This window comes from Betta splendens, chromosome 19 (genome assembly GCF_900634795.4).
Source record: "Betta splendens chromosome 19, fBetSpl5.4, whole genome shotgun sequence".
Lineage (NCBI taxonomy): Eukaryota > Metazoa > Chordata > Actinopteri > Anabantiformes > Osphronemidae > Betta > Betta splendens.
This window is the reverse complement of record NC_040898.2, coordinates 15,185,668-15,210,067: the sequence shown is the minus strand read 5'-3', so window position 1 is coordinate 15,210,067 and position 24,400 is coordinate 15,185,668. Positions and strand designations below refer to the sequence as shown.

The 24,400-nt window shown below is 47.0% G+C and overlaps 2 protein-coding genes across 5 annotated transcripts in view; both read left to right on the top strand.

Annotated features, from left to right (window-relative positions):
- Positions 1–2,640, top strand: part of LOC114845891 (corticotropin-releasing factor receptor 1) — a 33,031-nt gene extending 30,391 nt beyond the window's left edge. Inside the window, exon 14 of the mRNA XM_029134454.3 lies at positions 1,244–2,640. Within this exon, the coding sequence (XP_028990287.1) occupies positions 1,244–1,384 (141 nt within the window). The 3' untranslated portion in view covers positions 1,385–2,640. The remainder of the gene's footprint in view (positions 1–1,243) is intronic.
- Positions 2,641–5,716: 3,076 nt separating this feature from the next.
- LOC114845783 (KAT8 regulatory NSL complex subunit 1-like) lies at positions 5,717–24,385 on the top strand. 4 transcript variants are annotated; one of them, XM_029134218.3, is made up of 16 exons: positions 5,717–5,766; positions 6,656–6,956; positions 11,952–13,422; positions 18,233–18,374; positions 18,457–18,540; positions 19,591–19,700; positions 19,923–20,061; positions 20,583–20,748; positions 20,990–21,145; positions 21,248–21,448; positions 21,531–21,679; positions 21,751–21,875; positions 21,956–22,013; positions 22,298–22,410; positions 22,508–22,760; positions 22,901–24,385. In XM_029134218.3, the coding sequence occupies exons 3-16, from the start codon at positions 12,020–12,022 to the stop codon at positions 23,105–23,107; spliced, it is 3,306 nt and encodes a 1,101-aa protein (XP_028990051.1). In that variant the 5' UTR covers positions 5,717–5,766; positions 6,656–6,956; positions 11,952–12,019; the 3' UTR covers positions 23,108–24,385. The 4 variants fall into 4 exon arrangements, with proteins under 4 accessions (XP_028990051.1, XP_028990052.1, XP_028990050.1 ...); XM_029134219.3 differs by lacking the exon at positions 5,717–5,766 and having other exon boundaries at positions 6,654–6,737; XM_029134217.3 differs by lacking the exons at positions 5,717–5,766; positions 6,656–6,956 and adding an exon at positions 9,158–9,665.
- Positions 24,386–24,400: the final 15 nt, after the last annotated feature.

Genomic DNA, 24,400 nt, shown 5'->3' with positions numbered 1-24,400 from the left:
TAGTTGGACTGTTTCTCCTTAGTTGGAATTGGTTTGTTAAAGCCACAGCGCAGCATTAAACCACCATGTGACACATAATCACGTCATAATTCCTTTCAACACTCACACAACAAAGCGAACAGCAGCAGGGAAGCAGCTGTGGACCAGATGTTGACGGCCATGACGCAACCATCACCTGTTCTGCAGCAGCGACACCTGGTTGTGGTGGTTTCACTTTGCGTGTTCATGGCTTCGTTCTGTATCAGCAGGAGGTTTATGATGTTAGTGATGAATCCAGTGCTTTCACTGAATTAAAGCTAAACCACAATCTGCATGTTGCTCATTAACCTCATTAAGCTCCACAACGTTCAGCCCTAAATGTCACTAAACAGATCCCAGTGATGCCACAAACTGGGCAGAACCGATTTTGTCACTTATCATCATGTGAGATGTCCAGGTTTAATGAGAGCGAGCTGGTTGTTCGTCATCTGGGTTAGTCTCAGGTTTTCCTGCTTGACGGCTGACGAACGGCTGGAGCGGTTCCTCCTCCAGCACGTGTCTGTCTGTGCTCTGATGATGCATGAGCGCCTCAGCATGAACTGTGTCGTGGCTTCAAGCAGGAGCCTGACCAGTGTGTTGTGATGCGAAGGATATTGATTTAGTGTTTTATTACGGGCAGAGACGGGAAAGAAGGACTGAGACGGATGATCTAAGGAGCCCAGCAGTCACATTCAAGATGAAACAACATTATGGCAAAGCCGTTCGATTCCACCATGAGCAGCTAGACATAAAAGGGCCGGACCCAAAGAATGAAAAGGAGAAGTAAAAAGGAAGATAAGAGAGAGAGAAAGGCCCTTCAAATAATAAACAAATAGTACACTAAACACACCAACAGCAGCAGCAGCAGGAGAAACAGCACAAAGACACTCAAAATTACTTACACTGACCTTTCAGGTCAAGCGTGACCTGGCAGTGGGTGTGGCTGTGTGGTGGGCGTGGCTGTGTGGGGGCGTGGCTTGTGGAAATGGGCGTGGCTGCAGTGACAGAAGCCATAGTGAGGATCAGCAGAGCAGAAAAGATCCTAACAAGACGTGACATGAAGCTACTCTGAGCCCGATGACAGAGAACAAACATAGATGAACTAACTGAGCTCTCAACACCAACATTAATAGGACAGTTTCATTCAGGGTGAGATGTTGAAAGCTCCGCAGCAGCACAGCAGTCACTCAGCTGCACCGCTCTCACTTTCCCAACCCCTCTGCAGGTGCGCTCGGCCGTGAGGAAGCGCTTCCACCGCTGGCAGGAGCAGCACTCCATCCGGGCCAGGATGACCCAGGCTCTGTCCATCCCCACCTCCCCGTCCCGGGTCAGCTTTCACAGCATCAAGCAGTCCACGTCGCTATGAGAGGAGGCCGGCGCGTCACCGCGAGGCTCTGAGCCTCAGGACACTACGCAGACAGGAGGCTGCAGACTGTACGAGTGCCCAGGCTGTGAATGTACAGCACCCCGTTCATCGCGGCTCTGCGTCAACCTGGAGCAGAAACTGGACTGGATGAAGCTCTTACTCAGTTATTGAAGCCACGTGTAGATTGTATTTTGCGGCTACGAGCGACTGTGTTTGTGTTCCTTTAGTGTTGTGCTCTTTGCTGCTCGCGCGACTCTTCAGAAAGCGTCAACACGTTCCATAGTTTCAGCCTAAAGACGTTTGTTCCAGAAATGATGTTGGTCATGTCACGAAGCAGACTGCAGCCAAGCTTAAAAAGCCTTTGTGTCACTGACCTCACTGCTTTCTGCTCACAGACCTGCGTTTGCTCATCACATCGGCAAGAGACACTTGCTGCGTTCTGACATGATTTCCACAACATTTACATCAAACTCACGGATGATGTTTGGAACAAAAGTGGATGAAGCTGATTCTCCTTCTGTTCACCAGCAGCACATTATAAGCTACAGGCCGAGCACCGAGAGCTGTGAGCGTGAACGCGGGCGGTTCTGTTTAATGATTTATTGTAAATATATAAATGTGAAAGTGTAAAAATGAAGTAGTCACAGATATAAACCAAAATCTTCACACTGAATCAATCGGGCACATCCTCCATGAGACCAGCACCTCACCGTCCACATTCCTTCTGAACCAGGATGCCTGTTGCACCTGCGCTTTTCTGTCCCATTCTTTGTGAGAGTCTTTTTTTTATCTACACGTTAACGTTTGAATTGAATGTTTTTTAAATTGACCCTTTTTAGTGACATGTGAGCTGTGGTTGTGAATAAATGTCAACTTGTTTAAGGATAGTGACCTTTACACGCCACTGTGGTGTTAGCATTATTTACGTGATCAGAGTTGAACATGTTTATCACTGTGCAATGTAAAGAACGTCATTCAATAAGAGGTTACAGTTTAAATATAAGTTTAATGTTTGCAGGAGACGAGAGGAGTCTGTTGATGACATGTTGAGTCCAGCTCAGTAAAACATTCAGAGATTATTAAAGATTATTTACACAGATGTTCATAGTGCTTCAGTATATATGACAAAATCACAATGTAATACACTACAATATTATTTATTGTTATTTATTTTGAAAATTGTTATTTTCATACTTGAAAAGATGTCGATGATAATAAACTGTGTTACATTTGGCTGAATGAAAAACTGAACAAAGGCTGAGATGTGTTGTTTTTGTATTGGCCTCCAGATAAAACAGACGCGAGGTTTGAGGTTCGGCTCACGATCACACTGTCATTTGTTTCCACAGTCCCCTGAGTTAAAAGCCAACAACAAGTCCATTTGGAGCGTCCTGTGATCCTTTTAAGCTGTGTGTGTGTGTGTGTGTGTGTGTGTGTGTGTGTGTGTGTGTGTGTGTGTGTGTGTGTGTGTGTGTGTGTGTGTGTGTGTGTACAAAACACCAGCTTTCAAGCAGGATCCTTCTGCCCAACTGAACATTCCCCCACTTTCTCCCATGAGTGGGAGCAGTGGAGGGGTTTTATCAGTGACACCACACCGACAACAGCACGGCTCCACAGACTGAGAGGAAAAGTGGAGCTCGCCATGATTTTCTAAGGATCATAGTGTGCTTTGTGGTTCAGGGCTCCTGTCTCAGCCATAATGCTAAACTACATGTGAACGGCCAAGGTTAGTCATCAGCCGGTACCAAAGTAACTGACGCAGTTATGCAATTGAGAGAGAAACCATCAATTTCACAGTTACTCACTGTACTTCAGTCAGGATAATTTAATTCTCTGCTTGATGACTGATGCTTGGTGACGTCATTGCACATCTGGACAGTGCTACTACTGCAAAGCGCCAGTGCTAAAGAGGCTTCATCCCTATCAGAGTAGTTGTATTTACAGTTAGCCTCCAGATACTAATGATGTCAAATCTAATGTGTCAGGATAGAAAAATGTTCCCAACACTGAATTTGAATATTTGTCAGAATAAAGCAGAATTTATTAAGTCTATTTAAAGGTAAAAACAAACAGGTCTAAAGACAATAAAAAGTGTTTGACACCCATTATATGGTTCAAGTCATACTGTATTAAATGGAAACAAGGCAACACTTACTGTAGAGTACAGTTTGTCTGCAACCAGACTGAAGCATTTATTATTTGTAAATAGATCTGATAAAAAAAACTTAAAATGTGCACATGACAACAAACAATAAACAATTAAACAATAATAGTTAACGATTAAAGCCCTGAGCTTAAACCTCCAAACAAATAAGCAGAGCAAGAAATATTACAGATAAAACGGATGAAGGCACAGTTACTGATGCTTCAGCGCCATCTACTGCTTATTAACTGCAACTGCAAGTTTTGTACATGTTTACTGTTTCATTAAAACCCTTTAGGGCATGTTTTATGCGGTAGATTAAGTTAAAACAAAGGAAATTGAACATAAAGCTTTGAAGTCTAACGGTTCGCCAGGGTTTATGTCACACATGACCAAAAACGTAGAAATCAGAAGGTTTGTGGTCCGGCAGCGCCTCTAGCGGCCGCACGTGGTAGAACATGGTTCACTGCACATTAGTCTACACAGCTTTATCATCATTAGACATTGTTTCATTTAAAGGTATTAAATCATGGTCAATATTATGTTCTCAAGTTTTTTATTGTTATCACTTTTTGTTGACTTCTGTTCTTTTCTTTTTGCTGGATGTTTCTTACTTAAATTGTTTTACTGGTTATATAAAGTTGAAAGCTGAATCTGAACATTTATGATGAAAGAGCAGAGTCAGGTCCGTCCTGGTCAGAACCAAGCACACAAGAGCATCATGTCTGAGCTATGGGTTATAACAAACAAAACTGAGAACTACACCTTTACCTGGCAGGACCTGTACGACAATGAGTATCAAGAATGACAGCAGCCATTATTCAACCCAAAATAAACAAATGAGAGAATAAATTATAGCTGAGTGGTGCAGTGGTGCAGTGGTAGTGTGCTGGGCCCATAACCCAGCGCCTGATGGATTGGAACCATCCTCTGCTACTATAATAACAAGGAGCATCCCAACTATCCAACATCAGTGTGTGGTTGGTTGTAGCTGATTCTTAATTTAATTTCCATCCATCTATTTTCTCCACAGCTCTATCTGTTATGGCTGCAGGGAGCTGGAGCTTCTCCCAGTTGTTATTTGGACGAGAGGTGGGAGAAACGCTGGACAGGCCTCTATCCCATCGATGGCCACACACAAACAGATAACTCTCACACTTACAGCTACAGGCATAATAGAATCTCCAGTCTTTAAACTGTGGGACGAAGGTGGAGAAAAAACACATACACAGAGAGAACATGCAAACTCCACACAGGACAACTGGATGACTCACTTATTGCAGGCGAAGACCAGACGACCACTGGACCTGAAAGAAGTCCCATCACAGGGCACAGACTATTAAAATAATCCAAAAGGGTCTGAAAGAATTGAATATGATGAGCTACGTCTCTGAGAACTGTCAGTCAGACTAACTTGAGACTCCAGAGTAAATGCTGCTGACAACACAGCTACAGAATCTACAACTGGAACTAAAGGTGAACCTGTGCATGACACATTGTGGGCCCACGACCCAGAGGTCAGTGGATCACTGCCATCACAGAAGCAATGTGACGGCAACGGACATGAATGTGCCCTGACAGTGGGACAGCGAGACAGTGGTCACAATACCAGCACTGTAACACTGAGAAAGCTCCCTGGACTCTGGTCTGCATTGATTGTACCATTGGTATTTGTGCACCACAGCGTGACATGGAACTGACTGATCGGTTCAAGTGTCACAAGCTGCAGAGTGGTTCTCATTTTCAAAATGCATATTAAAGGCTGCCTACTGAGTCTAGCATCAGATTCAAATATTAACATCTAAAACTGTGTGCGTTCATCACCGTAATCTGCTTGTGATTTGCGGTGCGCTTCGTGCTGCGGCGAAGCAGGGGTCAATTCACAGGTAGGTCCGCGAGAAACCTGGAAAATATTAGATATCACAGTTACTCTTAGTGAATATATATGCAGCTGCACTGTGAGCAGCTAGCATGCGCAAGCTACTAGCGCAGTAAAATTGGTCAATCATAAATATTGGGCGCTGGTAAAACTCAGTAAAACGTTTTATAATTAAAAAAATATTTTTGAACAATGAAGTTTCGTGCTATGAACTTTCGGTCCACATTTCCGCTGTATGGGCATTTACTGAGACTGACAACTACGACAGCCAATAAAAAGCCTTAAATTGGTGCGTTGACCAATAGCAAAGCAGGGGAGGGTTGTTATCAAGTCGTAAACGGTTAGTAACAGGACAGGCAGGTAAGTAAGATTTTCTCTTGTTATTTTCCTTAAAATCAACAAACGTTCTGCTTGACAGGGAAAAACACTCATTTGATTCACTGCCTTCGATTGTTCGATTTCTGCAGGATGGATTTTTTGTGCACTTTTTTGGCAAACGTGCAGCAAATGTAGTCATTGAGAAGTCAGTATGGGATCGGGAAGCAAACAAGCTAGCTGGCATTAGCTTAGCCTGCTAGCTAGGTTGCTATTGGTCGGCGTCTCGGCGTTAGCTCCCACGTCGCTGCATTCCAATCTCAAATATTAGCCCTGCTAATGCTAGCTGCTCTACTAGCGTTCACAGAAAGTACTGTTAATTCTGTCGCTAATCACTGATGGTACATTACCTGCCACTATAGCCAACAAATCAAGCACTTTTCACAAGTAACATCTGTATTTTGCAACTCAGTTTGTACATTTTTCAACATGTAAAACTTTTTCATTATAAATGTGCAATAAGTGCAGGCATCTTTAGCTAAGCAGTAGCTAGCGTTAGCCTGCCAGCTGAACGCAAAAACGAGAGATTCGGGACTCTGAAACTTGGTTTACTGCGTCTCATTGTTTATTGATTATTGTTTAACTGTCTCCGATAGATATATTTGAGACACAAATGGAAATTAAACAAAAGAGAAAAAAAAAGAAAGAAATTCAAAAATACAATACGGCAACTATCAATAACACTGTTAAACAATACATCTTATTACAAAATTATTTTCTGATGAAACTATTAAATGTTGGTTCTTATCTGTCTTATCTATTCCTAAGTATTTACCTATGTGTTAATATTAATTATTATCAATTTAATAATAATAATAATGACATTTAAATATCATTAAAATGACAATGTATATTTCTTCCTTTTGTTTTTAAGCATCATGTCATTTCCAAGTCTTGGGACTGGAATTATGGCACCATGGATCCCTCAATGGAGTATTTTCACTGTGGATTTAAAGGTATTACCAAACTATACCAACATAGTTTATTCAGTTTTTTATTTTTGGATTTTTGTGCCTGAGGTTGCTGCTCTGAAGCTCAGTGGTTCTGACATCCTAGACCAACACAGAGACTATATGGTGGATACAAATGGACAGAAAATGTTTTTGGAATCCTGGGTTCATCTCAAAAGGAGCACATCCTGTAATCTCGGGGAAGGATTAATTTCAATTATGAAGGTACAGGTATTTGAGTTCTTTCCTTTTATTTCTTTTTGGGCTTAAGGGTAACACTTTCAACTACAACTTGCTACATGGACTTTTCATCAGAACAATAATAATATCCCAGCCTAGTGGTCTTGTGCTTAGGAACGAGCCACACAAGGCACTAGTGTATAAAAACAAAACACTAGACATGTCTACAGGGAGAAATCTTTGACAGAGGAGACCTAAATCTGGATTTTGGATGGATTACAAGTACAAGGACACATCAGAATCTCCCAGGAGGGGCTTGAGGGTGTGACCGGAAATTTAGGCAGCTTTGCATTGGCTCAGTCCCTCAGAGCAGGACAAAACAGTGGATGGTTGTTTTCATCAATGATTGTACAGCTGACGATAAACAAAACTAACTGAAAACCATCACAAACACCAGATAATTGATCTTATAATTTGTGGTGACATTTTAAAGATATACTTTTTTGAGAAAGAGCAGACAGCTGCCCTTTTCTTGTACTTCTAAACAAACGTACAGAGATTATCACCGAAATATATGCATATGCTGCCAGTCTAGTAATGTAGATTCACAATGTAGATTGAATGGTAGCATTTGCTTTACAGATATAGTTTAAATGTAAAGCAGAGCATTGGCATATTAGAGGTCTTAATGTATTAAAATAAAACCTGAGCAACCTAACAAAACCAAACAAAAAGAAGTTATCAGATTGATTACTTCCTTTGTCAACTAAGAAACACAATGTTCTTGTATTATACACCTAAACAATTATTAGTCAAGAGCACACGGTTGGATAGAAGTAAAATAATACAGTGCAATAAGCCTTGAATTTGAAATGTAAATGTTTAGGGTTCATCATTAAAATAGGTCTGAAGACGCCTCCAAGCACAATACTTATTTTATCCATTTTGTTTAGACAGTGTAGCACAAAGTGTAACTTCCTTTAAGACATTATTTAAATGTTGCATAATATATATATTAGAAGATATTGTAAAAGTGCTTCCATGTCCACTCCAGTAGGTTCTGCTTTATACAGCATATGGCGTCATGTTATGTGGGTGCATGTAGTGATCATGTGGAGGCGAGCGCCTTCAAGGGACCACTGGCTGCACCTGCAAAAGGCTGCTGCACTTCCTGTAAACAGACTCGGGCAAACAGGCAGCGTCTGCTCTGCTTAATGTCAACACGAACAGGTGTCTAATGAGTCACCTCTGACTTTTATTAGCAGCATAATTTAGCAGTATTTGCCAACTTAGTTCCACTAAAAACCGGAGTTTACATTAAAAGATTTATAACTATTTTTCAATCTAAATATTAACCTAATATACAATAATAATATTAATGGAATACGCTACTCAGCATTAATACAGGAGAGAGAGAGATATATAGAGAGAGAGCGAGAGAGAGAGAGAGACACACACAGAGAGAGAGAGACACACACAGAGAGAGGAGAGAGAGAGAGAGAGAGAGAGAGAGAGAGAGAGAGAGAGAGGAGAAGAGAGGGAGAGAGAGAGACAAACACACACACACACAAGAGAGAGAGAGAGAGAGAGACAGAGGAGACAGAGAGAGACAGAGAGAGACATGAGAGAGACAGAGAGAGAAGACAGAGAGAGAAGACAGAGAGAGAGAGAGAGAGAGAGAGGAGAGAGAGAGAGAGAGACACAGAGAGGACATACAGAGAGACAGAAGAGAGAGGAGAGATAGAGGAGAGGAGAGAGAGAGAGACATATATATAATCATATATAACACATATACACAATATACATATATTATATATATATATATATATATATATATACATATATACACATATATAGATATATAATATATATCTAATATATATATATCACATATTATATATATATATATATAATATTCATATATATATATACCTAATCTATATATACATATATATATATATATATACATATAATATATATCTTATATATATATATACATATATATTATATATTACTCTCTCATCTATATATCTATATCTCTTTATTTCTATAGTCTTTTTATTTAGTGTTTATTATGTACTTGTAGTAGAAATGAGACTTCTATTTGATGTTTTGCCGTTTCCATTTGGCTGTAAACGCAGCCTGTCGCTCCGCAGCGCCCCCCTGTGGCGTCGTCTCTCATCTGCCCTTTACTCTAGTGGTGACTATGAGAAATGTCTCCCGCCTACCAGCAGGCAACACACGCGCGCGCGCGCGCGCGCATGCACACACACGCAGCACTTCTATGTTTGTCAGACTCAAATCCGAGGGAGAGGAGCTAGCCGCCATTTTCTAAGCGTCTCTCCCTAAAACGAGAGAAATAGGCTCTCGACAAACGGCCATCCGGATCACCTCCCGCGCACTGAGAATCGGGTTTTTAGGTGGAGGGTCACCCCGAAAGCGCCTACGTTTGAACCGAAGCGGGGAACGAAGGGCAGTTTCACGGCCTTGTCTTCTTTTCGCCGTAGCGGCGAGGCGAGCTAGCAGTCGAGCAAGGTGTAGATCGTTGATTCGCCCATTGCCTGAATCCGGAACGGACGCGAGCGGCTCGCGGAACCGGGCCCAGTTCGCCGCTCTGGCTGCATTTTTGGATTAATTGATGGCAGAGTGATCGAGTGGAGGCGGATTTTTTGTGGTAACACCCGTGAATTTTTTCCATCAAACTGCAGGGGATTGTTGCCGAAATTCCCTCGGATAGTGCAAGCTCGTCACGTGGTAGGTTCCTCCTTTTTCTTTGTTAGCGACCTAGCTAGACGGCCACGGTCGCCTCCCAAGTTCTCCGCTTGTGACATATCTGCATTAGCGTGTTCTACCGATGCCGTCCCGTCCTCCGCTAGAACAAAGAGCGACGGGCGCCACACGTTACGACGGGCTGCCACTGTTTGTTTCCGTGGTCTAATTGCAATGCAGACCGTGTCTGCGCTCTGCAACGCTCGTAGAGCGCCGTGTAAATTAAGTTGGGATTCGTAACGAGTTGAGGCATATTTTACCACCCGCGTTGCAGCCTGACGTTCGTTTTCCCGTCCTTAAACACATAACGCTCCGCGTCGCTCTGGGCGTTATTGACAAACTCTCCCTGAGATGAGCGTAGGTTGCGTAGTCGGTGACTGAAATGTTGACTTGCCTTACGAGCCTTGCGTAAAGCGGAAAGGCGGCTTCTGGTAATAATAAAACGGCTCCGTGGGTGACGGGGCAGCGCTGCGCCGCTCGTTAGCTCGCGAGCAGGTTGTGTTTCTTGCATCAGCAGCTTTAGCGAGCTAACGTTAGCCCGGAGCCAAGCGCATTAATTTGCACGCAGCGCGTGGAGTGACAGGGTTCGGAGATGATTATCTCTGGCTTGTTGCAGTTCGGCGGATCCGGCGGTGCGTGGCTGCTTTTTAGCGGCACGACTCCGGGTTGGTGGTTGGCGTTTCCGCTACGGGAGCTAGTGAGAATAAAGGCATAACGTGAATACAGCGACGCTGACCGGGCAGCAGCGGACCCGTGTATTTACAAATGTTTCTGTAAACACGAGGACGACATTTTGGTGGTTCCGTTCGGCTCCGCTAACCTTGGACGTGGACGGGTTGGTCGCTGTCTTGTCACACGATCCGCAGACACTTGTTATTGTAATAAACGCTAGCCCAGTTTACCGAGGGTGGGGGTTCGGTTCCCCTCACACGAACACGCGGGCCGTGTTTTCTGGACATGGATTGCGTTGCATAATCTGCTTCGGAAACGCCAACATGGCGTAGTGCGCGCTGACTAGAAACTGCGGTGAAACACTGAGCCCCCATTCATCTGAGCGAGCAGACGATGCGCGGAGGAGCAGCTCGCTTTTATCTCGCCTTTTGAAGGGAGGCTTCGGAAAGTTGGTAGATTTACAGGCACTTTGTGGAAATATCCCAATAAGACCCGATCCCGGGGTAATAATAACACATGTTTATGCACGTTTAATTGAAGGATTAATTGCAGTAATATTTCAGAAACGGGAGGTTAAGTAGGTTCAGCTGCATTTGACACAGGAACCTGGTCAGGATGACATCATGTGCTTTGGACTAATGCTGGGGCCTAATTCCACCTACTTACACTGCCTGCGTGCTGCACACAGACCTGCCGGGGCACATGTAGGGCAGTGGGCTTTGGACAATTTCCTCTGCTGCTTCTCAGAAAAACAAAATTCAAAGCTCGTCCTTAAGTGAGGTCTTGCAAGACAAGAGTTGTTCACAAATGCACGAGTGTAGGTGGACATAATGTATTCACGTGGGATTTAGCTCAGATGCCCACTGTTATTTCATGTAAATCATTAGCATCCCACTTTCCAAGGTCAGTGCATGTTATTAATGTTTTGTTATTTAATTAGGAGGTCCCCTAGTCAAGCATTATTGTGATTACACTGAATGAAATTACATTATGTGGAGTTGGTGGAGGGATGAATCAGTGGTGAGAAAATAAAAGCACATTTGATCATTGATGTTGCTGTAGTTCCTCCTTTTTCCTGGCTGCTCTGAAAGATAATATTTAACAGCATGCAGCAAACAGGCCAGTGAAATTAACTACATGGGTTCTGTGCATTTGTTTAAGATTTGTATTTAACTTGGGTCTGTTGAATATGTTATTAAGCAGTGATAATTTCATTCCTTGTATTTATTGTCATGGTAAATATACATAAATATTCTGGGTGGAGGTTAATAGTTTTACTCACAATGAGAAGACTTACAGAACCTGTAATACAAGTACTTTTTGTATGTTGTCTTGTGTACAGGTACGGTTTGCCATTACACTGCATTCCATCTAAATCTTAAGACAACGTCTTAAGATTTTCTGGAGCAGGTTCTGGAGTCTAAATGCTTGTCTTCTGCTTACACTTCACTAGTAGAAAGCTATAAGGTTTTTGTTGTATTGTGTTTTGAATATTCTCTGGCTCATAATATACTGAAGCTCAACATTTGAGGGCAATTAGGGCAGTCTCTTTGTTACTGTACTAATTTCTCTGTTTACCTCTGCTCTCTCTCTGTCCAGGCTGTCCTCAGGTGGGGCAGTAAGCGGGTGGTGTGGAGCAGGCAGCGGTGCCCGTCCCTCTGCACTGCATGGCTGCGATGGCGCCCGCTCTCACCGACGCCCCAGCCGAAGCTCACCACATCCGCTTCAAATTGGCTGCCCCGTCCTCCAGTCTCTCACCGGCCAGTGCAGAGAACAACAGTAACGCCAGCAACATCCTTATCCATAGCAGCGGCTCCGCTAAGTGCAAGGCCGCCTCCGAAGAGTGTCCTCTTGACTTTTGTGGCGGCGACCAGGAGCAGCAGCAGCAGCAGCCCCAGTCTGACTCTGTGGCCCAGGCCCAGGCCCTGGGCAAGCTCCAGCCACTGGTGGCTTCTTACCTATGTTCTGATGTGACATCGGTCCCTTCAACTAAGGAGTCAGTCAAGCTACAAGGAGTACTCATCAAACAGTCTGTGCTGAAAGGCCACAGAATTTTGCCCGGCGCCCTGCTCAACGGAGGAGGAGACTTTGTGTTGAGGAAGAGGCAGGCGATAGAACTCTCTAGCGGCCAGATCAAAAGCCTCATGAGTGGCAGCACTAACGGAGGGGGCCAGCCCATGGCACCTGTCAATGGCCTGGCCAAGAAGCTGGCCACTATGTCTGGTTCTGGCTGTGTGGTAGCCGTGAATGGGGACAAGCCTTCTGCCACCACAGACTCTCAGTCCCGTAACCTGCACTTGGACTCTGAGACTTTGACAGCTACCATATCGGGTCATATCCAGGTGAAAGGCCCCCATAAACAGAATCATTCCCCTGGCGTTCCTCAAAATTCAGATGTAAAAAATCTAGACCCACCAATCCTTCAGTCTGCTGCACTTTCCCCCTTTACCCATGAAAGCGCTAACCCTGCTGAACATCTGACTTCAGAGGAGGCTGATTCTCACATGCCCAGTCAGCTACAGGGGTCAAACAGGGAGCGAGCGGGGAGCAGCCAGCAGGGCTCTCCATCCTGTACACCTGCACCACAGCCCCCTCGACCCTGTAGTTCTTCCTCAGACTCCCTCGAGGCTCATGTTAGGGAGCGCACCCTCCTCAACAGCAGCCGTCAGTCTGAGATTGAAAGTCGGCTACGGCGCCTACGCAAACGTCTTCAGGTGGTACAGGCCAAACAGGTCGAGAGGCACATCCAGCAGCAGCTGGGTGGGTTCTTGGACACGGCACTCAACCGGCTATTGTCTGGAAACCGCAAAGCAGAGACTGCAACGCCCACAGCTTCATGGAGAACTGGACGTCACTCTTCATCCAACAGCAGAGACGGCCTCGGTCGCTTCCTGAAAAGCGGCTCCATGCCTCTAGAACTGGAGAGGCTGTATCTGAGCGGCACAGCTAATCTCCATTCTGCAGAAAGCGCCTTCGACTCAGACGTAACTGAAAGTAGCTCTGGTGGAGACTCTGACCTGGAGGAGGAGGAACTTTCCAGAGTGGACATTGAGCAGCGACATGTCAAACTGTGAGTGTCCTCATCAGCTGAAGCTTGTGCACGGTGCTCTGCTGTAAAGGTCCCTGCATGTCTGCGCTCTGCAGCGTGCTGCTTGGGCCTAGCAGGTGCTGACAATTAGTACCACCTCCTCTGGCTCGGTAGTGATTAGGTCAAACTCTAGGGAGGAGCGCGCGCTCGCACACACACACACACACAGCATGATTTTTGGAGGTGGACGCATCATTCTGTGGCTCAAATGGACTGAAGGTAAACGCTCCTGTAAACCCTAAGTCTGAAACCAGCAGCACAAACAAGTTGGAGCCTGTGAATGTTTTGATTAAAACTGAAACCAAGAAGAAACCCACGGTTGGGGCTGCGGTGGATTTGCGCTGGCTGTGGGTTTTCACACAGTGCCTGTTGTGATGTCAGGGTTGTTTCATGGGAAGTTCACGTCAGAGTGCAGCAGGTGGATAGACTGTATTAATGGGCTTTCCTGACCAGGATTGGGCTGATTATTAACAAAGTAGCTAGGCACACTGATTTTTATTATCCTTTCCAGTGTTGACTTTAGACCTTTGACCTAAATATCTTCAAAACTCAACAGGAAGCTTGTGTGTTTGTGTCATGATTGAAAAATGCGCTTTGTTATTTTAAACATGTTGGAGCAGTTTCTGCAGCTGATGGTCTGATTTTCCACAGAATGGCCAGTGAGCTGCATCTGCGGCCTGTAGAAAGCTCAGCTGTCAGATAATGAGCTCTTCATGTAAACAAAGGCTTGTGTTCAGAGATGGGCTGTAACATAAATGTCTACAAAAGTAAGAGAGAGAAAGTTTAAATGAGATGAGCAGCCGCTAACTTTTCAGCACCATTGAAATTTCTTTGATAATTAAGAAAGAAGCGCGTTTTAACAGTCAGGCAATCAGTTGGCCGACTATGAGTAAATGATTAATATATTGAATGTTGAGGGGATTTCCTCCGTAGGTGAATGTGATTAGTCGGCCTTCCTTCAGGGAACATTAGTCCATGAAACGCTCCTTTAGCTTACGCTGGTCAAGAGGGTTCCATCTGTGGTGTAACTGGGTTCTCTCCGTAGTCATGCTGTGATTGAGAACAACAGACTCTGCTTGTTGACCATTAGTTCACCAGTAAGGTTTCTACTGGTTTCATCTAGTTGACTACAATGACAGATGAAGCTGTAACTGTTCTATTTACACAAGCTGCTTTATTTTCTCGGATGCTCGTGAATGAGACGTGTTTCAGAGGGTTTATGTTCGCGCTCACAAGGCACCAGTTATTTGTGTTTTTGATCATGTGCCAAATTCTAGCACGTAAAAGCCTAATGAGTGAAAGTCAAACGCTCTATCTTTAGTCCTTCAGAAGCAGCCGGGTGCTTCACGTTAATCTAATCGTCTAAGCCAAAAGTTAAAACGTGTTTTCGGATCCCGGCCTGTGGAGGAACCTGGCTTCTCTGTCCACACGACGGCCCCTCAGGAATTAGGCTGTGCGTGTGTGCAAGCATAATTCCACATTCTCACAACTATCATTTGCTCTCAGTTACCAATTAATGGTTTACTCCACTACACCAGTCAACACGACAGACACTGTAATGTTTTCCTCGGGCAGCGCCTCAATTATTCAACGTCAGCCGAGTTGACAGCACTCTGGAAAGAACCTATTTGGGCCGCTTGTTTGGATGCAGTGCGTTGCTCACAGCTAATCCTGTCATCCCTGTCTATACTGTAGACGTGCTTTCTCGTATCTTAGAGGATTGGGGGAGAGCCAACATCTGTTGCTGTGCTTATGCTGCAGGCCTTTCTGTGAGCGCCACAGACTTGAGCAGGAAATAAGACATGCGTTTTCATGTAGACGCGGAGCACGGGCTGGAGCAGTAACGTTGATCAGGAAGCTCGTCTTACGTAACGACGCCAAACAAGGCAGATTCCTGACATTTTATTATCTAAGTATGTCAAGGTCTGCAGCCTGATGGACGTCCACCTGGGCCGTGCAGCGAGGCTTCAAATGCCTGTGTGCCTGTGGTGACTACAGCCCTCACGGCTCAGCATTACTCTGCAGTTTGACTCCCTCGGAGCCCGTGTGCTTCTACGTATAGCTTTCTGTCCCGTTTGACACATCTGGATGTGTTTAGCTCGGCCCAAGTTCCTCAACACAGCCGTTACATAACGCCCCTCTTTTATGTAATGACTGCTGCAGCTCTCGGCTGATTTTACCCACTCTGGTTTTTCCTGCCCCACACCCAGTCGGCTTCCCTGCTTCGCTGTCCCGGCTGCTGGGCCGTCTCTTCCTGTACCAGATGTCCTGTGAAGCTCCAGTTGGCTGTTCTGACACAACTGAATAAACCTGATGGATTTTTTTTGACTCTGGAATGTCACCTTTCAGCTTCTTAATGTGCTTTGAAAATCGAATGACTCTAGACCACAAAGAAATTGACATGACAGGCGCAGCTTTGATTATTCCTTGTTCTCATCAGTGAGCATGATGACTGACTGGTCTGTGCAGAATAATTTTAGCCTCAAAAATGTCTGCATTTGCTTTACTGCTACTCAGAGGTTTCTTAGCTTAAACTACAGCTAATGAAAACCCTGGATCAGATGTTTTTTCGTAAACAGACGTCGCTCAGAAACTCCTGACCTCAGGTTTAGGCCTTGTGTAACCTGTGTTTGGGTGGTTTAGCGTCGTGACCTGTGATGACAGGAGGTTTAGGCGCGATCGCGGCAGCTTTGGAGACCAGAACCCTCCCGGCCTGTGAACGGAGTCGCAGCAGGTTAAGGTTGTGGTAACTGACATAAAAAGGGGGCAGATCAAAGCCAAACGTCGAACTGAAACTCAAAACTCTCATATTTTAGGAGGCGCGTGAGGAAACAGCTGAGCTCAGGTCACGTATGAACGACCGCTTGCATCACGTGGCCACTACCGTTATGTTGGTTTTTGGGAGACTTCTACTAACCATAAGCAGATAACAGTTAGTAGAGTATGATTTATTTTGTGTATGGGGGTTATTAAATGATTATCCGATGATATAAACATGACTTTGTGCTTTCCTCACAGTATCACAGTCGTATAAATCGACTGGTGCCGTCGCACGTGCCGTCTGGTCCGTTTCCAGTAGAAGCAGGCATCAGGAGCCAGCGCCGGCCTGCTGGGGCCTGTCGGCTCCTGGCGCTGGGCTCGGCCCGGCCACGTTTCTGAGCGGCCGTGTTGGTTTTGGAAGGGTCGGCATGGTAGAGGGTGAGGGATGTAACATATGTGCTGCATCCAGAGAAGCGCCACAGTGGAGAATGTGCTGACAGCCAGAAAAGAGGCTGTAGTAGTGATCGCCGCTGGTGCTTTGTGTGTAGGAGTAGAGGGGGGAGGAAGCATGTCCTGGTTGGAGGGGGGGTGGAGATCCTAGTGTAGGAGGAGGGGACGGCTTCACAAGGCTTTGATTGACCCTCCGCCTTATTTCCTGTGACCTGATTGTTGTTTGTGCTTAATAGAACCATGATTTTAGCTCCTTTTATCAGTCATATGAAACGATATAAGGTCTCCGTGACCCCCTGATGCGGCTGCTTTCTGCAGCACCGCTGGTGTAGAGCTCCCAGGTCCACCTGCTCCATCCTCCTCCAGCGCCCGCCCACCACTTGAATCATGGCACACAGGACTCAGATTTGTGCAGTGGTGCTGTGACTTTCCATGGGGACTCTAATGCAAATGAATTCCCAGCACACTGACCTGTGCAGCCCTGGGTGTGTTCAGGGTGGTGGCAGCGTTTGTACAGGCGTGTTGGCCTGTAGAGCAGCACCAGGAAGTGTTGGCAGGAAACACTGCAGCTCTGTTTGCAGCAGTGTCCTTGGCTGTGGTGGGTAAAGGAGCGAGTCAAGGCGTCTGTGAATAGACTGGCTGGTGGCTGGTTTGTGTGAAAGGCACAGTGAGGCTGGATTCCTGGTGGGATCATTGGTGATCCCAGTGTCTGCTGCACAGAGCCCCTCCCTCCAGCTCCTGTAGAGTGTTTTTAGAGTGGGTCTGGTCTGTTCCTCCGCCAGCGCTCACAGTCCTTCATGCCCCTTTTTTACTATCGGCTTCCTTCCTCTTCACTCCCTCCTCCCTCCTCCGCTCAGCTCTAGCCTTTCTCAACTTCCTCCATCCTGGTGGAGCTTTTGAATTGAAAGCAGCTATGGGCGTGGGGAGGAGAAAGCACAGGGAAGTGCAGTATCTATCTTTGTCTGCCATCTGAGTCATTATTTTTATTGTTCAGCCGAGGTTGCTGCTGGCCTGTATTTTGATGAAGCGGCGCCCTCTGTGGTTGCTGCCGCACGGTGCAGGAGCAGACATTTTCCTCTCATGTCTGCCTTTGAAATGCCCATTCTGTGTGTCATACTGGTAAAATGGAGTACTGTGCTCTCAGTTGGCATCCATTTCTTGACGTAACCGAAGCACTAAAATGGAAATATGCCTCTTTATCCGTCCCCCCTCACCTATAGTGCATTCTGACGGGTATAGTTTTTTATTGGAATGCTTTTACAGGGTGTCTGCTGTTGCTGTTGCTGGAGGAACAGGGTGTGATGCTGATTCACTGACCTCTGCAGTCCGACCGGGGAAATGCTCAGTCTTACTACGATCAGTTCTTTAATCCATTTTCTCTTTTCTATTTGATAAATGTGGTCAACATTAAGCTGAACTGGAAAATGACTAAATGTTTCTGAAAGGCTGAAAACTGCAGTTTATTTAATTTATTAAAGAGTTGAAAGATCTTCTGACAGTTTCAGTTCCGCTCATGGATGAATTAGTGGCTAATGGTTTATGCATTATGATTATCCTACTCATTACCTGCTTGAACCCCCAGATGGAAGCGGGCGGAGAGCCGCTACACCATGGAGAGAGCTGCCATCATCAGCCACTGGAACTGGCTTCAGGCCCACATCTCGGACCTGGAGTACCGCATCCGACAGCAGACGGACATCTACAGACAGATCCGTGCCAGCAAGGTCAGTTGCTCATCAGTCATAACTAGGCTCTGAGGTCCCACGGTGCCTTTTAGATCATAACCCTCTGGTTTCCACCCCACAGGGCTCACTGGAGCTAGGAGGTGTTGCCCCCAGCATGGTGCCTGTGAGTGGGACGGAAGTGAAGTCAGAGCCCGTAAATACTCAGGTGAGCAGAGACGCCTGTTCCTGTGCAGCCGCCTGCAGTCGGGGGGTGGAACTGTGACAAACTGACAACATAATGCAGTAATTCTACGTCTGTGTGCAGTATTTTGTGCTACATCCTAATCAGAAAGACTCAGCAGGAAGCTTTTGGGGCTAATCCAGCAAAACCGACATGTTTTGCCAGGAGACGACACATAAGCCCCAGCGCAAAGAACCAGCAGATAAACATGTAATAATTTACATTAAGAACAAATATAGGCCTGAAAATGCTGTTTGTTGTATCTTCGTGCAGGGAACAACTGCAAAAAAGTCTTAACGCTTCTCGTAAAAGTACATTCATCTTGAGTTTTAGTAAATTTTTCAGTCCATTTTCACAAACAAACGTTTCCCTTCAGCCTTTCAGCGGCTGCCTGTCTGTCCTGTTCACTTAGGGCTTATTCATAGGTTCAGTCAGTAATATTCAGGGAAACACTCACTGTTTGTTCTTGTACATCAAAGCCTCCGGTGGAAATGAAATGTTAAACGCTCACAGGAAATTGTCACTCTGTCCCTCGGGTCTGAATGAAGCAGACTTGTGCATAATGAGATCCTTCAGCATTCATGTCCAAATAATGTGTCTGTGGAGGGGGTTAAGTTGTTGGTACAGATATGACAGCAGGAGTGGCCTCTGATCCGGATGGTTCCAGCATGGCCGCCTCAGTCACAGCCGTTTTCATTGTCTGCTAACCTGGTATGCGACTTCCTGCAGCTGGACAGTCAGACGGAGTCGGTGACGTTGTCCAGTCTGGACGGAGCAGATTTTATGAACATTCCTCTTGTTGTAACTGAAGTCTAGTTAAAACCTGAGAAGAGGAGGCTCTGTGCTTTGCTGCCAGTGTAGAGTTGGTTGTTAGCGCTTCTACCAAACCTACAGTAAATAATTAAAGGCCGCAGCTTTGGACGCTTCACTTGGTCTTTCCTTAAACATTCTCCTGCTTGAAGAGGTGCAGCCTGTGTTTCCTGCCAGTTAGCAGGAGGTGGAGTCTCACTGGTTTTGTCTTATCTGTCGATGCAGGATGTCGTTTCAGAACGGCTGGAGCTCACAGGCGCCGCCCACATCGCCAGCACAGAGCCAGGGCCTTGGAAAGGTCAGAACGGGCAGCCAGTGAACGGCGTCCTCAGCAGGTACCGCAGATCATGAGCTCAGGAGCCTCTGAGAAACGCACCACAATGAATGGGAGGAGGTGCTGGTGTTGAATGACTTATTACATGAGTTGGAGCCCGTTAGTTACAGGTTTAATGTCCTGTTCATATGGAACGCCTTTACGTGAGGAGGTCTGAGACTAATCCACGCAAACTGATGCTCATTGTTGTACGTCGTCTGATCTGTGCTGCCTCTCGTCACAGGATGGCCGACGGCGCAGACACCAAGTACCAGCCGCCGCCGTGCGACAGCAGCTGCGTGGCCGCGCGCACGCGTCCGCTGGCGAGCTGCCGGCGGCGGCGGCTCATTCAGCCCGGCGCCGTGCCCAACCTCAACGGCAAGGTGAGAGCGCGCTCCTCTGCAGGCGGCACCGCCCGCTCCTTGGGTTGATGGTTTGAAACCCGATCGCGCGTAAGCAACGGGTGCCTGACTTATTTATGAAAAGTAGGTCATCTGCCCTCAGTGTCAGACAACAAAGACGTGTGCTCGCCCTTGTGACAACTCGCAAGTTTCAGTTGTGGAAACGGGAAACAGGAGTCTGTTGATGGAGCTGTTTCTCTGGTTTTGGGTTCTGGAAAACCTAAAACAAAAAAATATTAGCAGCCTCACAAAATGATCCCACTCTGCACAGCTTCCTTGTTATACCTCAACACACAGGCTTAATGTTTGTGTCTACAGCTTTTTATGAATGACTCTGCAATTTAGCTCCATCTCTTAATTCCATTTATCAGATCACTCCTTCAAAGAAGCAAATGATTTCTGGACTGTCTCGGGGCAGAATCTGTCTAGAAGCCACTTATTAGTTATGAATCTTCCCAGCTGCACATGAGCCACAACTACTAACCTGTTCCGTCCGTCCACAGGCCCAGAGAAGCAGCTGTGCTCAGTGTAACTGCAGGGTGAACCCTAGCTGTGTGATGTGTGGTGGCTGGCCCACCCCCAGAGAGGACCTTCAGTATGAGCTGCCCACCCTGGAGCGTCTGTCGCGACTGGACTTAGGCGTCCACCCCATCCTCTCTTTCCCTGACGGTCAGTTTCTCAGTAGGAGAATTCAGTTGACTTCCTACAAACAAGGAGGGCGCTAGATAGAAGTGTGTCAGGCAGCTCCTGGGGAATGTTCCCACTTACTGGTTCCTGGTAGGAGGTGTCACGTGCAGCAGGACGTCGTGTGTTTCAGGCGTCTTCCTGATGTTCTCTGACAAACACCATTTATCTGAATGCGGCGTCGAGGTCAAAGTTGCCAACGTGTGGTGTGTTTGTGCCCCCTCAGACGTTTGCGTAGGCCTCCGTCTGCAGCAGGTGATGAAGAGCCAGTGGCAGACGAAAACGCTGGAGAGGAGCAAACCTCTGAAGAAGCTCTCCCTCAAACACAAGCTTTCCTCGTCCAAAGAGAAGCACAAGTTCACCAACTCGCTGATGGCCGTCCGTAAGTCCAACTGCAGCCCAGTGGCAGACTATAAATACGGTACGGACACCGCAGGCTGCCGCGTCTGCACGCGTCCTCAAACGCCGCCTCGCTGTGTTGCAGGACTGGGCCACTACAAGAACCGCGCGGAGAAGCAGAGGACGGTGGAGAGCGGCGCCGGCAGCAGCGGCGGCGCCGGCCGGGCCGAGGCCCAGGCCGCGTGCAGGGCCGAGCGGCTGCAGGCGCTGTCCTCGGCTCTGGGACCGTACGACAAGAGCTACGGCCGCAAGAGGCCGCGAGAGACGTCGCTGGACAGGAGCGACAGTGAGTTCACGGCGCCGCCGTGCTTCTGCTGGAGCTCTGCTGAGAGCGACGCCTGAGCGCTGTCTGTCCGTCTGTGTTCCAGCCTCCCCCAAGCTTTTCCAGGACGCCGGCAGCCCCTGCCCGCCTCTGGCCAACATGCACGCGTCCCTTCACAGCCCGCTCACGCGCCAGCTGTCCACGTCCTCAGAGAACGCCCACCTGCTGGGCGCCGGCAGCCAGAGCAGCACGCCGGTGAGGCCCAGATCCAGCCGCTGCAGCCGCTGCAGCCGCCGAGCGTCTGACGTGTCCTCCTCTGTTCTCAGCAGCAGCCCATCAAGAGGAGGCGCGGCGAAAGCTCCTTCGACATCAACAACATCGTGATCCCCATGTCGGTGGCAGCCACCACCCGGGTGGAGAAGCTGCAGTACAAGGAGATCCTCACCCCCAGGTGGGACTCGGCCACTTCCTGCCGTGACTCGGCCACTTCCTGCCGTTTCCTGTACCTAACGCGTGTTCTGCTGTTTGCAGTTGGCGATCTGTGGACATCTTCTCTCAGCCAATCACTGAAGAGGAGGATGAACGGGAGGTACGCTGACCCGTCCGGTGTTTGACAGGTCCACTTCAGGCTTTGAGTCAAACAGGAAGTTTAATGGTCTTGTTTATGTGGGGCACTGACCCCTGGTGGCCACATTCACACATTGGATTCATTTTTACTGCAGCTAAAAGATGCTGTTAGAATAACGTTTTTGTTCCTGCCATTGATTATTGAGTAATTTACATTTTTTGCTGGTACCAGTAAAACCCAGACTAACTATATATTTACTGGCCGGTTTTGGGTTGTTTATCACGAGGTTCTGATTGTGTCTGCAGGTGGAGGACCTGACCGACGCAGCGTTCATCCAGCTCCATCAGCCCTATGAGGATGGGGAGCGCGCCCGCTGGACCTGGATGGCCTTGGCTCCGGCCAAGAGGAGGGGCAGCAGGTGACTGCTAACGCTAACGCTAACGTTAACGCTGCCGCCATGTGGCTTTACTCTGTGCTCCGTCTCCTCCTCATCGCGGCCAATCTTGTCCCTCCAGGTCGTACAAGTCTGTGGACGGGCGGACCACGCCGCTGCTGTGTGGCACCAACCCTCCCACCCCCCAGCCCGCCTCCCCCGACCCCAGCCACTGCCCCATGCTCCACGACTACAGCCACGTGCCATCGCCCATGAGTCCGGCCAGCCCCGACACCGCCTCCAACCCCCACACGCCCTGTTCCAGGGACTCCCATCGCCTGCTGTCCAGCGAGGACACGAGGTGCTCCACGCCAGACTTCTGCTTTGAAGAGCGGGTACGACTGTGCTTAATCTTAATAAAGAACCTATGATAAAAGCATTAAAGGAATGTGTTGATGGTCCAAACCCATCAGTCATTTAACACCTCCCACAGTGGAACCTGTTTCGCGTTAACCAGTTGTTGCCATGCTTCCAGACGGTGGCGCCGTGGGAGCGCCGCGCCTTCCCTTTGCCAGAGGACCCGGCACCGGAGCCCGAGGTCGACAGCGACCACATCAGGCCCAGAATGCGCAGCATCTCAGGTTGCCGAGCCGCAGCCTACGGACGTCTGGACTCGGACGACGTGGAGCCGCCTTGTGAGGACGACAGCGTCCACAAACACAAGGCCTCCACCCACCGATGAATGACTGACAGCTCCTCCCTCCCTTTCTCCACCACCACAGCTCCTCTCTGGCATTAACAAGCAGAACCTCAAAGCAGAATACGATAAAATGGGTTCCTGTTGTTTGATATTCAAACATCAGTCTAATACTTTCACAGTTTTTAGTGAACATTATGGAGATAGAAGCCTTTCCCTACACTTGTTTTTGTCACAGGAAAAAAAGATAAATGTACAAAAAAAGTATAAAACACATTACAAAAATGATTTCTGTAGTAGGCTAAACAATGTACATGGGGGCTTAGTGGTGTTTCATATGTCGCGTGTACACTCGTAGCGCACTATGTAGCGGACTCCTCAAAATATGGCCAAAGGGTGTTTTCTATTGACTAGTTTGCTTGTAATTCCCATGTACATTTTTAGTGGAGTGACAAATAACAAAACAAGAAAAAAAATCCCCCCATTCAAATAAACAGGTACATTTGAGATGTGGTTTGTCCTCCCTCCTCTAGAGGTCGCCTGAAATCACCAGAGCACTTCTCCAACTGCCAAGTCTAGTTTTGTTGGTTGCTTTCTTTGTTTTTTCATTCCTGACATGTTTTATTTGTGTCTGTTCTGACTGACAACACATTGTGAGTTTTGTTTGTTTTTTATAGTAAAGTCATTCCTTCTCTGTACCCTTTGGAGAGTTTCCGCCTCCCGTTCTCGCCTCTGTTCTGTGTTAGCGGTTGACGGTGTAGAGGACTGGGGTGTCTGTCTTTCTTTCTTTTTGTTCTGGAGCACTTGCCCTGCTGAACGCGCTGCCGCATGCTGAAATGTTTCAACGGCACACAGATTTCACAATAAACTAAAGGAATAATCTCAGTGGATGCTGATTTCACCACCCTCAGTTGTTGCTGTAATAGAAAAGAGACAAACAATGATCTGTTTTGTGGCTCAGCTTCACAAATTCCTCCTGCCAACATTTCAGATGTAGCAGTTGTCAGCCACCACCTCCAGCTCAGGTTCTATTTAAGGGAATATTTACTGCTGTTTAATGGGTGCGGATCCAGATCAGCTGTTTCTGTCGCCCCACGTTACCAGTAGGAACCCCCCACCCCCCAGTAACTAATTGCTATGCAAAAAAATTGAAAAAAATCTGGTTTTCATTTTACACCTGCCACAGCCATTCAATCACTTTTCTTTTGTAGTTAAGCAAGATGTCAATGTACCTGTTCGATTGTTGCAGCAGTTAACCGAATCAAAAGCAGAATTGTTTCTTTTTTGTAAATAGTACCATTAAAACATTTATGTTTAACTTGGCGTGACTGTTGTGGA